This window comes from Kryptolebias marmoratus, linkage group LG1 (genome assembly GCF_001649575.2).
Source record: "Kryptolebias marmoratus isolate JLee-2015 linkage group LG1, ASM164957v2, whole genome shotgun sequence".
NCBI classification, from domain to species: Eukaryota; Metazoa; Chordata; class Actinopteri; order Cyprinodontiformes; family Rivulidae; genus Kryptolebias; species Kryptolebias marmoratus.
The window spans coordinates 22,162,742-22,181,230 of record NC_051430.1 but is presented as its reverse complement, the minus strand read 5'-3'; the positions used below and the strand labels follow the sequence as shown (position 1 = coordinate 22,181,230).

At 40.5% G+C, this 18,489-nt stretch overlaps 1 protein-coding gene across 1 annotated transcript in view; it reads left to right on the top strand.

Annotated features, from left to right (window-relative positions):
• Nucleotides 1-18,489, top strand: part of ptch1 (patched 1) — a 52,244-nt gene that overhangs the window by 22,099 nt on the left and 11,656 nt on the right. The window contains exons 7-17 of the mRNA XM_017431303.3: nt 98-219; nt 2,767-2,914; nt 4,455-4,586; nt 4,723-4,878; nt 5,735-5,833; nt 7,227-7,352; nt 10,147-10,265; nt 10,804-11,491; nt 12,589-12,898; nt 14,010-14,152; nt 18,299-18,482. Of these exons, the coding sequence (XP_017286792.1) occupies nt 98-219; nt 2,767-2,914; nt 4,455-4,586; nt 4,723-4,878; nt 5,735-5,833; nt 7,227-7,352; nt 10,147-10,265; nt 10,804-11,491; nt 12,589-12,898; nt 14,010-14,152; nt 18,299-18,482 (2,227 nt within the window). The remainder of the gene's footprint in view (nt 1-97; nt 220-2,766; nt 2,915-4,454; nt 4,587-4,722; nt 4,879-5,734; nt 5,834-7,226; nt 7,353-10,146; nt 10,266-10,803; nt 11,492-12,588; nt 12,899-14,009; nt 14,153-18,298; nt 18,483-18,489) is intronic.

The window sequence follows — 18,489 nt, the reverse complement described above, 5'->3', positions numbered from 1 at the left end:
AAAATAATCAAGTTTTGAGTTTAAAACTGGCTGCTTACATTTTTTTTTCTATTTGTTTGTTTGTTTATTTGTGCCTGTTGCCTTTTTTTTGCACCAGCCTTTCAATATGGCCGGGACACTGAGCGGTGGCTGCCACGGTCTGTCCAGGAAGTACATGCACTGGCAGGAGGAACTGATTGTGGGAGGGACCACGAAGAACGGCAGCGGACCCCTGCTCAAGTAACATTTCCCCCTCATGCTTACACAACTTCATAAGCTCAGCAGTGATCACGACAAAGCTTATACTGGAGACGCTGTATGTTTTTTGTTCCCGTACGCTTTCTGAACGGACGCACGCACGTGTGCATGAACGGACGCACGCACGTGTGCATGTGTGCGATAAATCTTGCAGTCATTAGCAGATTCCAGTGAAATCTTGAGCGCTCCAGCTGTTCCTGCTCAGCTCTGGCTGCTCTGCTTGGACACTGCCCTCTCTCTCACACACACTCACACACACATAAACACCAAGTGATCTGTGATCTATTGCTTCGTGAGTTTGTTCAAATATACAACATTTTGGGGTGTATGAACCTAAATCCTACACAAGCGCCAGGTCAAAGCTCGTAGAATTTGCGGCATACTTGGATTGCATACACAGTTTTATGTGTAGGCCATAAGTAATATTTATAAACATTTAATTTATTCAGGAATTTAAGTACTATGGTTAATAAGAGGTTTCCGTTATAGCTACATTATTATACAATACAATACAATATAACAATATTTTGGTAAAGGGATAGTTCTGATTCTTTGAAGTGGGGTTCTGTGAACAGGTTGTGAACAAATCTCTTACCTGTTGTAGATATTTCTTTGAATTGTGTCAGTTTGTAGAAAAATGGTTTAATTCTGACTAGACTGACAAGCTAATGTCTAATCCAAGAGGAGACGAGGCCAAAGTGTATTGCTGTTGTCTAAAAACAACTCTAATCTTAAAACTTTCATAGCAGTTTGTACAAATACTATTTTATCAACCTTTACATAACTGTCAGTTTTGCATTGCACTGTTATTCTGGCAAGTATTATGATATTCTAGCTAGAAGATTCCCAGCCTCCACCTGAAAGTTTTATAGTTGGCTTCTGATGCTTTTTGTGCTTACAAATAGCCATAAAACTTAATGTAATAACTGTGTAATGCAAAATTGACTGCAATGTAAAAGTTTACAAAATGGCATTGTCATAAACCACTATGTAGTTTTAGACTTATGAGTTGTTTTATGACCACAGCACTTGGCCCTACTCAGGTTATTTTGGCAGTCGAGTCAGAACTAATCACTATTACTCCAATCTGAGATTGTTCAAAGAGCTATCTACAGCAGGTAAGATATGAAAGGTTCATAACTTTTCCGCAGAGCCCCACTTCAAAAAGATCTGAACTATTGCTTTAATACACTTATGTCTAAATTGCACATTCACATGCACAAATAAAGCACAGATGGGCATTCACACACATACTGGCCACAGAGTACAGTTGGGTGCTTTCTTTGTGTTTTGTGGTTGTTTTCCTGGCAAGGTTGGGTCATTACAGTGTCTGTGCATTCCTGCCTGGCTGGCTGTGTGTGTGTGTGTGTGTGTGTGTGTGGGTGTGTTTGCTGTAGCTGCTGGCACTCCGTTTCTACATCTTGTTTACTAACTGCCACCATTACTGTGATTATCACCATCATACAAAGATCACATTCATTAAGAGAATGACAGACTAATGTCTGCCTCTTTGTTCCCCCACATTTTGATGATGTGAGAATACACAGACTGACTCGACCGCTGTTCATAAGTTGCTCTCTAGTCCAAACTCATTTGTTAATAACCAATCACTTATATTACTTTATTGCCTGGCTAATGTGCTTGTTGAGAGTGTGCGTTGCTCATTACACTTGATATCATGGCCTTCATAATCAGGACTCTCAGTAAAGGAATTTGACACACAGGAGCAAAAAAGGCATTTTAGTGGATCACTTCATATTACACATTAAAACCTATATCCAGAACCTACCTACAACAGGCTACCTATCTTAAACTTCTTTCCAAGAAATCTATTTTTGCATAATTACAACAAGTTGCAAACGTGTTGTATAATTCAGAGAATTCCCACTAACAGTTAAATCATGTTATTCATTTTTTATTTCCTTTGCTTGGTAGTTTTATTATTTTTATTGGTTCTGAACAAACCGTCATTCCTTGGAAAATATATATTAGCTGTTCGTTCTGTACATACAACAGTTTGCTTCTGTTTACTTCAAAGCTCCACATATATGGGTTTTTCAATGACTGTTGCCATTGTCAGACTACCTTTCCCCTCTTTTTTTTTTTTTTTTACTGGTTAATTAGCTCCATCTAAGAAGGTACTAAATTGAACAGTCCCTTTAATTTGCTTTTAGAGGGGATGATTCCCTTTAATTTCTGCTTCACAAAGGCCCACTGAATTAGCTTTTTGATTCACATCTCACCACCTGCCAACTGTTCAAAGCTTGCCTTAGGATACAGCATCTGTACTTTTTAGTGTCAGCCGTAGGAATCAAAGAAAACTGCTGATTGATGTGTTCTGAATTTTTGCAAATGCAAATAGTAATTTCATTTCCACAATCCAAACAGTACGCTGATAGTTTTTTTGATCTTCCTGTGTAACAAAGTTGTTGTTTTAAAAGACTTGCACCTCACTTATCTTCTTTCCCATCCTCCTCATGTTCTTCCACCCCCTCGCTCTGCCATCCTGCTTCCCTTCATCTCCTTCAGTGCCCAGGCCTTACAGACCATGTTCCAACTGATGACTCCCAAGCAGATGTTTGAGCACTTTCGGGGCTACGACGAGGTTTCCCACATCAACTGGAACGAAGAAAAAGCTGCAGCTATACTGGAAGCCTGGCAGAGGAGATATTCTGAGGTGAGGGCTCAAACACTCAGTAAATGAGATTGAAAGTTTAAGATTCAGAAAGGAGGAAAAAGGGAAGGAGAAACGAAATCTACCCTAAATCCTCTGCATCCACATTATAAATCACCGACCGGATACAGGTGAACACGGAAAGGCCTCATCTAAAGCCGGGGCCCCTGATAGATAGTAGAACCTCTGTGGGTGTGTGGTAAAGAGCTGAAGCTTTCCTCTCGCCACTCAGTGGAGAGGAGCAACAGGGTGAGCATGTCTGGAATACATTAAGAGAGTGCTGGATATCTCTCTTTTTCTTCTCCCTGTGTCTTTAACACACACACACACTCAAAAGCTCACACACAATCGCTTTCCCAGCTGTGGCCTCATTGGTGGCTCCAGTGTGACATCATCTGGTCTTTGTTTTGGGGGCCTCAACCTCTGTTCCACATGCCGTGACCCTGTGTGTGTGTGTGCAGTATATATCTTTTTGTGCAGGAGTCACTGATAAGAAAATTATTTATAAAAGCAGAAAAAGAAGTGTTGTTACTGTTTGTGTTTGTTTTATATGCATATTGTTGTGTTTGACACATAATTTACACATGGGGGTGTCTGTTAGAGAAAAAAGAGAGAGAGAGATCATTACTCCCTCCTGAGTTGTAACTTCAGTTTAATGCTGAAGCCATTTGTCCTTTTGATAGTAAGAGAGAAAGAGAGGATGGATCATGTCAGTCCTACAGTGGGGTTAAAACGCTTTATTCAGGGGTTTTATTTTTATTGTGCACAAGTTTAGATCTAGTTATTTTAAATTAACAGAGATATTATGAATCACGTTGTTTATCAGTGAGAGTAGAAGTACCTTTTTACTCATATGAAGTCCTTTTATAAACAGATTCAGTGAAACACACCTCCATCAGTATTGTTTTGTCAACAGAAGAAGTAGCACTTGTTTTAGTTGTGTATAGAACTGAAAATCAGTGAGTTTCCTCACATCATAGTGCACACATGAGCAAAATGCAGCACTTGTGCCACGTTCCATTTACCTCGAAGTTGGAACTTCAATCTAGGAATGACATCAAACCTGACTTAACAGTGTCCGATTGCAAGTTGGAATACCAGCAGGATTTGTTTTGCTCAGTGACCATAAGTGTACAACTCAAAATAATGACTGTTTCTGCATTCTGTACATTCAAACACTATATCAACATATTCACTGATAATGGTTGAACAGTGTTGCGTGTTTGACTAGGTTACTGAGATACAAGCTGACAGAAGTGAGAAAAAAGTTTATTACTAAACGTAAAACAACTTTTCATCCTCAAGTCCACCATTTTTGATTTTGAGGTCAAGGCTGGTCAGGAATCTTTGACTTTCTGAGTTAGAATTTCAACTTATGGGGCGTTCCAGTTGACTTCTCTGACATAGCTCATATTACAATTTTTAACACAAATCTTACATCTTAATATTTTGTCACATGTCAGTTCACTGACAGTATGTGGAGAGAGAGTCAGTATGTCTGAAGAGTCACTCTACCTTTACCTTTCTGTTCACTTCATTTCAGGCAGTGCTGCAGAGTGTGGCAGCCAATTCCTCCCAGATCGTCTTACCTTTTACCACCACCACTCTGGAGGATATTCTCAAGTCCTTCTCTGACATCAGTGTTATCCGTGTGGCCAGTGGATACCTGCTGATGGTAAGAGCACAGCCATGACAGAAAGAAAATGTATATATTTTTAGAAATGGATTTCTAAAGAATCTGATAACAGAAAGCGGGATGTGTAAACTGTAATGACAAGTGACAGGCTGACTGGTTTCATTTTTGTGCTCAGCTGGCCTATGCCTGTCTGACCATGCTGAGGTGGGATTGTGCCAAGTCTCAGGGTGCTGTGGGCCTGGCGGGGGTCCTGCTGGTGACTCTGTCTGTGGCAGCTGGTCTGGGCCTCTGTTCTCTCCTGGGTATCTCCTTCAATGCTGCCACCACTCAGGTAACTCATACAGGCAGCTCGTCTGCTAAAAACTAAAAACTTGAGCAGTCACCGCGGTGCCTCACATTCCTCCATTAACATATAAACATTAAATTACTACACTTAAACATTGAATTAATCTTTAGGTGATTTAGTGTTTGTGGTTAAATGTGAAGAGAAGCAGAATTTATCACTTTGGTTTTTATCTCGTGGAAGGACCAGGTTAGCATAAAATGTTTTATAAAAAAAAGTTATAGTTTTTGAAAAGATTGAAAAGGTCCTTTTTAAAAAGAATGGAAGAAAACGAGAAGATTGCCTCTAGACTCCTCAGTAAATACTGCTGTCATTTTGTCTACAGTTGCAGCATTTTTTGTCATGCAATCTGTTGTGCTTGAAGTATGCGTTGTGATTTAGTCTGAAATTTTAGCTCAAAAACTGTACAACTGTCTAAATTATAGCCCTTTTGTGTTTGCTGAAGTCAGTTAGCTGTGTATAGAAGTTAATTTTATTTATTTAGGTGACAGTTAGGTTTGCTGTCTTTTACAGAAGAAAAATAGTGTTGAACGTAACAAAAGAATGATATAGAAAGACCTTTTTTCCCTACTTGATTTCATTTTCTGTGGGGAAAAAATATCATAATACAATGTGTGGACACATCTAATACCATTTTATTCTTAGTGCTTCAGATGAATTTTATTTTGAAGTGTTTAATCCATGTTTCTCAGTCTGATATCCAGTTACTGCTCAGGATAAAGTCATAATTACAAATGAGCCCCTATCTGATTGTTCTGCACGCATTTTTTTACCTCCAAAACAGTAAAACGATAAGAAAAAAAACAAAACACCACAGCTCATGGTATTTGTGTGCGTCCCTCAGGTCCTTCCTTTCCTTGCTCTGGGAGTTGGAGTGGATGACGTCTTCCTCCTCGCTCATGCCTTCAGTGAAACTGGACAGAACAAGAGGATCCCATTCGAGGTGAGGCAAACCTCCACTTTTCCTCTGTTTCTTCCCCTTTGATGTTTTATCTCTTCCACAGAGGAATGTGTTAAGCCTGTCTGTGCCTGTGATGTAGCATCGCACAACTCATGGCCACACACTTAGCCCATTTATCTATGCAATGCTCCATAGTAAAAATGCTCGTTTTGTTCTAGGTGGTAAATATTGCTATCTCGTTGGACTTCACTTATCATGACTTCAGATTTTTAGATTTGTTTGAGTATAAAGTTGCATGTCTGCTGTATATCACAACTTCTTTATCACTATGAAACAAAAGGCAATAATGTTTTTTTTGCCTATGTGTGTGTGTTCCTTTTTTTGTATCTTTAGCAAACGTTCTCATGAATCACTAAATTAATTTTAATGAAAATTTCAAAAAGGGATCATTCAAAAAGTTTGCCTCACCTCGAATAGGATCCTTTTGTTCTGTCCAGCCTGATTCAAGCTGGCTGCCAAATCAAAGCGATCTTAGCAAAAATGCTATAACTCAGTCAGTTTTACAGATATTGAACTAAAGTTTTCATGGTAGTAGCTGACAGTCATTCCTAACACGCACTGTACTGCAAGGACTAACAGATAAGGCAATATCTTGCAATACTGCATGAGATTAAGCATGATGTCATTTACTTGGTTTGACTAAAACGGCTCGAACGCCATCTTCTCTCATAAGATAATGTTAGTTTAAAATCTGTCATAAAAAAAGCACAAATAACACAACACAAATAAAACATATATTTATATAAAAACAAAATATGATTTAGAAAGTGCAGTTTTGCTGCCACTTATAGGTTGTGAATGTTTGCAGTGCGGTAACGTTTCATCTGCAGAAAGGGTGAAAAACACAGGCATGTATTTGCTTGTTTTTTGTTTTCCTCCCCTTCCAGCTCTTGTCTGTCTGTCTCCCTCATCCCCCAGCTTCCTTTTGTGTGGCTGAGATGGAAACTAAACAGAGCTGAACTTGATCTCCCCTGTCTGACACACACACATAGAAACACTCACACACAAAGACGGACACGCCTGCAGATACTCCCTGTGTGGTCCTGCACGTCTTCAAATATTCACACTGTTACCGCCAAACATGCCGATCCTCTTTGCGGCTATTTACAGCAAAAATAAAAACATTTTAGTGGCATGTATTCCTCTGAAAATTTAGTAATTTTGCCTTTTTTTATCCACACTTCAAAGAGAAGCGAGCCCAAGAAAATGATCTAAGCACTTCAAATCTTCTAAACCCACTCCAATCACTGTCAGTCACAGCAGTATTATGATAATTGTTCATAATCTCAGATATTACACATTTGCCGCTGGCTACAAGATGATCAGAAGTTTAACAGCTCCTGCTTCCATTTGCCACTCTTTCTGTATCTGTCAGGATCGTACGGGGGAGTGTTTGAAGAGGACGGGGGCCAGTGTGGCTCTCACCTCCATCAGTAACGTCACAGCCTTCTTCATGGCGGCCCTCATCCCCATCCCAGCTCTTCGAGCCTTCTCTCTACAGGTATGCTGGCTAAGCGACTGCGTTCTGTTCAGCCGTGTGGGGCCTCTCCAGCTAATAGTAATGTTCCTGTCCTCATTGCCTCCAGATTTCTCCCGACTGTTGTTTTATTGATTTCATTCATCAAACTGAAGGTTTGTGTGTCCATATTCGAGAAGGAGTGTGTGTTTTGTTAAGTCTGCTCCTCCCTTCGCCTTTGAGGCTGCTAAGTGGTGGGCCCAGTGTCTGTCCAGATTGTGGCTGAGGTCCGTGTAACTGAATCCAACTGTGTGTGCGCACGCATGTGTGTGTGTGTAAGTGAGAGTTCTTGGATATCCTCATGTCCATGTGTATGTGTGAGTGTCTGGTGTCTGTGTGTGGGAGGTTTGAGAAGCAGTGGTCTAGGCGCGCGTTCGTGTGCGCACATGAACGTCGGGGGGTGAGGTGGACCAGAGGGGAGCACTGACTTCTCCAGCATCTGTCTGTAATTATAGACGTCACCAGAACAGTGTCTGACAAAATGCCTCCAATAATCACAGACTTGCAGATTCATTTAAATGCTCAGAAACATTGTGTAAAGAGAAAAATAAAAAGGTAAGATCAAATTTTTGATAATTTCCGATTGAAGGCAGAGTCTTTGGCAGTTCGGTAGAAGCAAATAGAACATGAACATAAAACTGAAAAATAAACAAGTTGCTAAAAACTAATTGTGTCACATTTTCTCTGCCTACATTATCATAAATATTTAGTAGGCTTGAAAGAGATATTGAGAAACAATAACGCAGTAGCCTACTTTACATAAAGACACTATTGCTTTGTGTGCTAGAAACCACAACAACTGGCTCTTTTTGTCCTGACTGTGTCACTGTTACACTTTGATTGTGTGGTGAAAAATTCATGTTTGAACGGAAACTTTAACATGGTGGTAAATGTGCTTTACTTAAAATATATTTGTGATGTTGTGAACTCTAACGCTGACTCCCTGGAGTGGATTAAGTTATGGCCGTTTTTGTCAACCTTTGTAAACAACATTATATTTGATCTCACGCGATATTGCGAGATCTTGCCAATCCTGTTAGCGCTCAGAGTATGCGTAAAGGATGACTCTCAGCAACTACCACATCAAACAATAGCTCGGTGTATGTAAATAACGCCTGAGTTAGAGACATTTTTGTGTTTACTAAAGTTGATTTGCTTTGTGTAATCAGTTAACTGAAGGTATTTAGGTGACAGATTTTACTGTGATAGTTGATGTTAAAAATACTTTTCCTGCCTCCATCTCTCTTTCCCTCTCACTCATTCAGAGAGCGATGTCGCCACAGTGAGTAAAATATTAGCATGTGTGGATAGATGGCTTTAGTACAGCAAGTCTGTCAAACATGATCCATTTACCCTGTGGTTCTAATCCATGCTGCCTCATTTTGTACACACACACACACACATTCACATGCCACGCATACTTTACACTTGCGCTTCTGTGACTAGTAGAGGACAAACTTCATGGACAAGAACTGTTAGTCATCTGTTTTACTGGAATACATCTACACATGATAACCAGAACCAAGGCCCCTTGAAGACATGTTTTACTGTTCTAATCTCTTTATCAGCGGTAAACGCAGCCTATGGTTAACTCCAGCATCTATTTATCTCCCTTCTGTCCATCATTACATCTGTCCTTCACTCCTCTCCATCACCATAAACTATAAAAAGGGAACCATACTCTAATAAAAACACCAAAATACATATCTGTTTATACACGGAGGAACGATTTAAAGATAGATGTCTTCATTTTGGGTTCATCTAGCAGTCACTTTGCGTCTGTGTGTGGCGTTATGAGCTTTGCCAGTTAATAAATAATTGTTCCACTCAGCGTTTCGGTGTTTTCTGCCTTTAAGATTATTTCTTTCCCATTGACTGGGTAAGGAGCAGAGAAAAGAAGGTAGGGCAAAGATATGTGAGTGTGCATGTCTGCTTGGTGTTGAGGTGTGGTTTGAGGAGGGGTCTGTACAATTTTTTCCTTTAAGTGCTAGTAGATATGTGTGTTTTCTGTGCATTTTTGTGTGTGAGTGAATGCAAGGTATGTGTGTGTGTGTGTGTGTGTGTGTTGTCTGTACAGCCACAGCGCCTGCTCATCACCTCAGACCCTGCAGGCCTCTGGCTTCTTGGGTGGTCTGGCACACATATGAGATTTTGTGTTTCTGTGTGTGTGTAGTGGTCTGGCAACTACGCAATATCCAGATTGTATTCTGGGCAGGGCCCCAACCTTACTCCCCCCCCCCACCCCAAGCCGCTGCTCCAGTGCACCACCTTCAAATACTTAACCACAACATTGTACTTGCTTCTATTACACACACACACACATGCCTTGCCTTTTTTCCTGCACATTCAGTGATTTGTCCTGAAAGAGACTTCCAAATGTGTTGAAAGGCAGTTTTTCCTTGACGTTAGCTACTTTTATTTTTGTCTACGTTTAAGCCATCTCAGCGCTTTAACAAAAATTCTGCAAGGTAATACAATATTACAGTCGTTTTCAGGATAGATTGTGAAGCAGAGATTAGTACAAATTTTTTTTAAACCAATTATTATATATTTACATCATGTCATTTAGTATTTTTTTAATTGTTTTATATCTTATGTTTTTATATTGATTATAATGATGTTATTTTAATCTTTTTATGGCTCTGATTTTGGGATTTGTTGCACAGCGCCTTTGGTCAACTCTGGTTGTTTTAAATGTGTTTTATAAATCAAGCTGATTTGATTTCATGTTAACCTGACTGATTCCTTTAATAGGCAAACATCATTCTGTGTCTTGCAGGCAGCGGTGGTGGTGGTGTTTAACTTTGCCATGGTGCTGCTTATCTTTCCTGCCATCCTCAGCATGGATCTCTACCGACGAGAGGAAAGACGTTTTGACATCTTCTGCTGCTTCTACAGGTGGGTTCACGTAAACAAAGAAGTTCTTTCATTTTTCAACAAGGTTATTGCTTTCCTGTTTGAACTTTAGTGTTTTTCTGAGCTCTTTTGATCTGACGATAGCTAACTTCAGGACACTGTTATCTCTGAGGTATCTTAAACATTAATCCCCTGGAGTCAAAACCTAATTAATGCTGAAGTTGACTCTTTCTGTGTGGCTGCTCAGATGTTTCTCTTGTGTGTTTATATGTGACAGTCTTTATTAAACTTCAGCAGTCTGCCTGCCCGCCCAGGCACGCTTGTTGGCTCGACCATGGTACAGATGTGTATTCACACTATTAAATTCCATTGTTAGATTTTACCTCCATATTTCATTCTGTTGGCAGAGAAAGATAAAGGATTCAAAATGATTTAAGCTGAAAAATATTTCCAACAAATGTAACACGGAGCTTTATTTTACAAAATCAAATGTGTTGAATTTGCCCATAAAATTTTTTTTAAATATATTTTTTCCACCTGTCTATGGTCTGACTTCTTTCCGCTGTATTTGTCTCTACAGTCCATGTGCCAATCGTGTGATTCAGATGGAGCCTCAGGCGTACCTGGATGGGGCAGATGCAGGACGCTACAGCCCTCCACCTTCATATCGCACCCCTCCTCCCTCATATCACACGCCGCCCCCAAGCTACAGCAGCCCTCCTCCCTCTTACAGCAGCCACAGCTTTGCCCAGCAGACCCAAATCACCATGCAGTCCACCGTGCAGCTCAGGACAGAGTATGACCCCCGAACCCAAGCCTTCTACACCACCGCTGAGCCCAGATCCCAGATCTCTGTGCAGCCGATCAACCCAGCTCCAACTAGGGGCAACCACAGCAATGACTTTTACAATAACAACAACATCAACAGCAGCATGAACAGCAGCGGCAGCAATCATGGAAATCTGAGCAACAACAACAATAGCAGCAGAGGCAATGGGGGATCTCGAGGCTCCGCCCCTTTCTCTCATCAATATCCTGCGCCTTCTGCTGCCCCGCCCACTTCCAGCGTCTTTTCAATTCCTCAGGGTGACACAGCCTCATCTACCGGCCAGAGTCCAGAGAACAACAGCTCCACACGGGACCTGCTGTCCCACCTCGGAGAGGCCTCACTGGGCTTTCGCTGCTTAGAGCCCTCCTGCTCCCGCTGGACCCTGGCCTCTTTCGCTGAGAAGCACTACGCTCCGTTCCTTCTGCAGCCCACCACCAAGGTCATTTTAGTTTCTCAAAGTTGTTGTTGCTTTTTTTTCTCCTAAAAAAATCAGACAAAGTAAAAGAGAGGAATAGCTTCTGTGTGAGGTAAAAGTGTAATTGTCTCCTGACTCACTGTGGCGATAATTTGAACAGGAGGGTTAGTCACTGGAGTGAAGAGAGCAGGAGGAAATCAGGGGTGGAGGTTGTGGTCATGTCCTATCTGAGTCACACGCACACACTCACACAGACGCACACATAGTGTCTGACCTCAGTCTCGTGGGTGGCCATTCTTTGCTCCTCAAAGCCTTCCACAACTGAAATCATCTGGTGGCCTGTGCTTGACTTTACAGAGTTTGTTTCAAATGTTTCTTCATTTTGTTAATTGCATTCAGTTCTGAGAGATTTTAAGAAAAAGTAACCCTAGGGCTTTTTTATTAATTAATTTATTTTTGACTAAATGTCACTTTTTTTAAGTAACAAGTCACAAACAAACAGACTATATCAGAAGGAGCAGTTTGAAAATAAAGTTGGAGAGGCAAGCCTGAGATGATTTGGACATGTGCAGAGGAGGGATAGTGGATGTAATGAACAAAGGATGTGGAATTATGGAGCTGCCAGGGAGGAGAAAAAGAGGAAGACCACAGGGAAGGTTTATGGATGTAGTGAAGGAGGTTATGCAGAGGTTTGGAGTGACAGAAGAGGATACTGAGGATAGGGGGAGATGGAGGCACATAATTCACTGTCCAGACCCATTAAAAGGAGTACCTAAAAGAAGAATTAATTATCAGAAACTTTTCATTTGAATGGAAAACTTAAGAAAATAACTATTTAAAGTTTTAGTAATAGTTGCTAAAGTTCATTTTTCTTGAAAAATGAGTGAATAATTCTAGTAGCCGAGCTAAATAAATAAGCAATGAGCTCCATTTTTTGGGTTCGCCATAGTTACAATGCATCATTTAAGTTGTAAATTTATTGCTCAATCATTAATTCTCAACATGGAAAGATTAAGGATAATGTCTCTAGTCTCTAAATTAATTTATGCTTCACTCATTCATATTTCTCTGTGTTTTGGAATTAGCTTGTAATGATTTGATCTTTATCCTGATGATTCCAGGTGGTTGTGATTATGATATTCCTCTGCCTGCTGGGAATCAGTTTGTACGGGACCACCCAGGTTCGAGATGGCCTGGAGCTGACAGACATCGTACCCAGGGAGACCAGCGAATACGACTTCATTGGTGCCCAGTTCAAGTTCTTCTCCTTCTACAACATGTATGTGGTGACCCAGCGGGCCGATTATGCCCAGAACCAGCCGCTGTTGCACCAGCTTCACCAGAGGTTCCACAGCATTCGCTACGTCCTGAAGGAGGACGACGGTCAGCTGCCCCTCATGTGGCTTCACTACTTCAGGGACTGGCTGCAAGGTAAAATTAGGCTCTGTGCTTTATTCCAACCCCGGCCATATGTGAAGCAAAGTGGTTGCATCATGGGCAAGAACATGAGTCAGATGTTGCAATAAGATTCAGAGTCAGTGTTCGTTAACTTAAAGTTTAAAACCAACCTCGATGTCTTAGACATTTTTGTTTATGAGCCATTTAACATCACAAGAACAGCTAAGGCATGGTAATAATTTACTTTCTTGTGAAAGAGTTTTCAGATCATAATTTTCCTGTGTTTGACACAGATCTACAGGAAACAAGATGTTAGGCAGGAGTTCAGAAGTAGGAAGAATTGCAAAATGGACACTGACAGTGGCTGATTAAAATCACTTGTCTTTCATAAGTTCACAAGTTAGGCAATGTACAGTATTGTTAAAATTTTTAACAGCAAGTTGCAAATGATGTTTTTTGGTTCAAGTGTTTTACCAATGCTGGTTTTCATTACTTGTAATTTAATTTTAGTCCTCAAAAATCATATAACAAGCACAGCACCACAATTGCATGTAACCTTAAATGAAAGATGTGGTGGCATTTTGTGTGAGCCTGTGTGTGAACTGGCTGGAAACCACACAGAGCGTGTGTGTGTGTGTGAGGGGGGGGTGAAAAAAGGGAGAACTGTGTCTGATATTGCTCTGTGCAATGGTGGGACAAATTGGAGCCAGACAGGCCAAGGAAAGAGACCCAAAACAACATCTCCCACAGACGGACCACAGCATGGGCCTTAAGGGGAAGAGAAGACAGGAGGGCAGTGATATACACATATGGAATGGGGAGAAGTGTAGAAAAGGGAGGCACATGTTATTGATATAGTCCCTAACGATCGCTTTGAATTAAAACCAGACGATTTTCGGCTTTTGAAGTCTTGCTTAGTGGTTGAGAATGGAGTTATATGAAATCAATGATGCTTATTATAGGGTTAGGGGTAAGTTGCAGTGTTGTGTCATGTTCTGTTTTACTGTGCTGGCTTATTACGTGTTCTTTTCTCCTGTGAACTGGGCTTTGTGATTCTCTTGCAGAGGAAGAATGAGGATAACAGAGCATGTAACCTTTTTGAAGCGTCATCTAACCACATCTGTCTTGTTGTGGTTTCCTACAGGTCTCCAACAGGCTTTTGACAAAGACTGGGAAGCTGGCCGCATCACCACCAACAGCTACAAGAATGCTTCTGATGACGGCGTCCTGGCGTACAAACTTTTAGTGCAGACAGGACGCAGGGAGAAACCTATCAACTTCAACCAGGTATGTTTAAGTTTTTTAAGTGTAAATTCTGACCCTTGACTTAAGAGAGCACTTTTTGGTCATCTTTCTTGCATATCTGTATATTTTATAACATTTTGCATTATTGGATCAAGAGGCACACCCGTCAAAGAAATTTGTGACTGTTCATACTTTGAAGGCTTTACTGAGCTCGGGAGTTTAAAGCTCTCACTGGAGCTTCAGTCAGCCTCTAAAAGCCCATCAACCTTCCATTTGAGCCATTTGTCAGTTTCTGTGTGAGAAAGATATGCTAACCAGGAGCCATTCCCTGCATAGATATTGCCTTTGTGTCATTTGGTAGTTTGTGCATACCCGCCGAGTAGAGGGGTTGTTTTTTGCTTTCTAGTTCTGGCAGAGCCATCAAATGGCCAGTGCATCATTAGTGAAAGAGAAAGAAGGAATGGTTCTGCCTGCACAGGAATTGGTAGGGCTGTTGGGATTTTCACCTCACCTCCAGTCAAAAGAAAAGCAAAGAAATGAAAGCATGAAAAGCATGGGACAAATGATGTTATCTTAATCAATCCAAAAAATTGCAGTTCAGCTGTTGAAGTGAGCTTTGTTTCCAGTCTGGCATCCCAGAAGATTTTATTATCCAACAAGGACTCAAGTCAGCCCAGTGAGCAGCTTAGATCTCAGAAGGAGGTCGAGAGAGGAAATTTGCAGAAGATCAAATCAAGCTTCTTATATGTCAGCCAAAAGATACCAATGTGCTGATAATGAGACTGAGTGGGGGAGAAACAGAAGGAAATGAGGAGAACGACTGAGTTTGTGGAGCTAAGGAAATTAGCTCAGCTTGAACAAGACAACACGGGATTACATGTTTTTTCCTTATTTATTCATTTATTTATTTATTAATGTAGCACTACTTTTTTAAAACAACAAATGTAGGTGCATAACTGCATTTTTTGGCAACTAAACTAAAAATGGAGATAAGGAACTCAAGAAATATAAAAACAAAATTCTTGGCCAGGATTTCTACAAACTTCAGACATCAAACAAACCATATTCCTGTCGACACTGAGGTCATTTTCATTAAATCTACTCCGCTCTGCAGAATTTTGTTTCTTTATGTTTATAATTTGTCTGTCAAAATGTTTACATTTTCATATGTCTACATGTGAGAATGAAGGCTTTCACCCCTTTTTATTCATATGTCTGTTTTGGTTATTTGGTCCTACCCAATCAACCCTGTTGGAACAGTGAATTAGCTGACAGGAAGCAGAGACGGGCTTTGTGTGCAGCCCTGTGACATCACTTCCTCTGCCTGTGAGGGAAGTGCACTCATCTTGAGTTGTAGGGGCCGCCAGCAGAGTTGCCTGAGCTTCCCGTGACAGCTTGAAGACATGCAGTTGTTGCGTATCCCGCTGTTAAATTCAATCCAGATCCTCTGGAATCCGGCTCTCGCGCTTGCTCTCCCTCTCTCCGGCTTACCTTCACTAACTCCTGCCCTCTGTGCTCCACTGCTGTGTCCTCCTTCATTGAGGCGAGCTAAAACACGTGGTTTCTTTGAGCCAGCTCTGCGTGTGCATTTGTATGTTTTGATTGTGCGTTACTGCTTCTGCAGTAGCTGTTTTCTGGGTGTCAAAATGAGCACCAGATCTTTACTGACCCTAGTAATATTCAAAGCTCCGTGTTTTATTTTGATATGCCGTCTTGCGGTTCTGTACAGAAGAACTGTGCTTTTTCATCTCTCTCTACTGAGTTATCATTTTGCCTGGTGACTATTCACTCCTTGTGTGTGTGTGTGTGTGTGTGAGAGAGGCAACAGAAAGGTGAAGTTGCGGTGAGTGAATGCAGAAGGAGGTAAGTATGGAAAAGGAGGAAGAAGATGCTGGAAAGTCTAAAGTCAGGCCATGCTAATGCTATCAAGAGCTCTTTTCTTTTTAGGGCCGGGTGAGTCTGTGGCGCCAGGCATTCTGGGTACCCATAGGGGTCAGGAGAACCAAGTGTGAGCAACATTTGTACAGATGTTGTGTTATTTTTATAGCTCTACTCCATTTGCTGGGTGGCATTTCCTTCAGTGTTAACAACCAGGTTAACTGCACACAGACGCACCCAGGGACTCCAGCCAATTTTTTTATTGTTACGCTAACTCAAGCAAATTTTCTCTCGCTACCCCCCACCCCCCACCACCACAAAAATCCCTACTCCTTTCTCCATCCACATAACCCAGTGGGTCCAGCTTCACCTCTGAAAGCCTCCATACCTCTGTGAAAGATAGATTTATGGCTCCTAAAAGGGAGAGTGGCGGAGCAGTACAGTAATGATTTTACCTCGAAGGAGGTAGCCATGCTAGGCCAAAGCGCTTTACTTTCACAAAGAAATACAAAAGAAAGACAGAAGTTCATGAACTAAGTCATATAGTTTTATAACAAATGAAAAATCTTCAAAAAAAGACTTGAAAAAGAATTGTTGTCCCTGTGTTTGGTCAGTAACCACTGGATTTATAGGCATCAGCTAATAAAAGCTAACAGATTAGGTTTTGAGAGATTTTACTTCAATTAAATCTAAACAAATCAGTTTTAGTAATAGTATAAGAAGTTTAATTTTGTGTAGGCAATGTCACTTTAGCAATTACATTTTGGATATTGTAGTTTTTATCTAAAACCTTGGACATCCCTGGTAGACTGATTGCTAAAGATAAAGCTGGGTCGTCTTAATGATTTCTAATGTAAACAACCTAAACCAGCTAAAGCTAGAGGCTGAAAGAAAACTCAAAAACATCATGTATACGCTAAAAACAGAGTTGTAAAAATACATTGGCTCTAAAGTTCTTTTCTTGTTATATCTCAGTGTTTTTGCAGGTTATTGACAGATGCAAATGAGTCAGATCAGTTTGTTCACACTAATATTAGTGTGTTCAGGTCCTAAATGTCTTGCATTTGTATCCATAAAGAAAATAAATAACATTCTTAACTTCAGAGTGAAACGCAGCGTGGGAACTTTTAACTGAGTTTTACACACAGTCATCTGCTTGTAACTGTAAACAGATGTTCTCTAATACTCCTATATTTTTGAAGTGTTTTTGTATTTTTCTTTTTTACAAATCTTTTCTACATGCACAAAAAACTGTATTCCTTAAGCAAAATATTGCATCCAGGTGCCAAACCTTGATGAACAACTGGAAGAACATGTAAGCATTATTTACAAGCTCAAAGCCTTAACAATTCAACAAAGTTAAAGGCTAATAGTTCATTCTTATAAAGTTATTTTATATACATATATATATATATGGGTTATTTCTCCTCTTTCAGAGTAAATTGTGTGACATGTGTGCAGCTTTTGTATATGAATATTCATAAACTGTACTAAATTTCATTCTAACAACAATTATTGACTCAAAGCTTGAACCGCTCTGTCATAATAGATCGGTTTTAAAATTCACAGCCTCATTCTATTGACGAGACCATTTTACTCAGAAGTTTGATAATACGGTACATATATATTATTTTTTACTTTGCTCTCAAAAACAAAAATCTCTTTACAATAACTTAAATATCAAATTAAACATTCTGTCTGGTTGCAAGTAGGCAGCTAGAGCCTCCTGACAGGAGAGCGCTGCTTCCTGGCTAGAAATGTATTCAAAGTGGTCAGAACATTTGGCCTTAGGTTGTCCAGCCTACTACTGTCTACTGTTTAAAAAGGGAGAAGCTGATTCAACAGTTTCCATGTTTTAATGCGGTAAAACCTGTTTTAATGTGGTATGATAATTCTGGGAAGCTGCAATCAGAAGTACAGGAACTTTCAGAAAGGTAACCAGTGTTCGACTTGTTGAGTTTTCTTTGGTCGGAAAGAGAGAGGGGCTAATATTTGAGTGGCGCTTCGTTTTCTTGCACTCATGCATGTGTTTAAAGAGGCATTTCTGTGGTGGGCTCACCTGTAAAATGTTATGATCAAGCATACCGTATTTCCACAATACCTTGTCATTTCCAGTATGCGCTTAACAGCTGCAGGCACCGCAGACTTTATTTTAACATCAAGTCCATTTTTTTTCCCAAATTGCTAATTTTTCCATTTTGAACTGTGAAGGACCTACATTGTTTTAATTACTGACCACGATAGAGCAATATTTAGGTATCTGTGGTGGTAATTGTGTTATAAATTTTTTTTTTTCTGTGCGTTTTGTAGCTGACTCGTCAGAGACTTGTGGATGCAGATGGAATCATCAACCCTGGAGCTTTTTACATCTACCTAACCGCCTGGGTCAGCAATGACCCTGTAGCTTATGCTGCCTCACAGGCCAACATCCGTCCACACCCTCCTGAGTGGCTCCATGACCGTACCGACTCCATGCCCGAGACACGTCTCAGCAGTAAGTC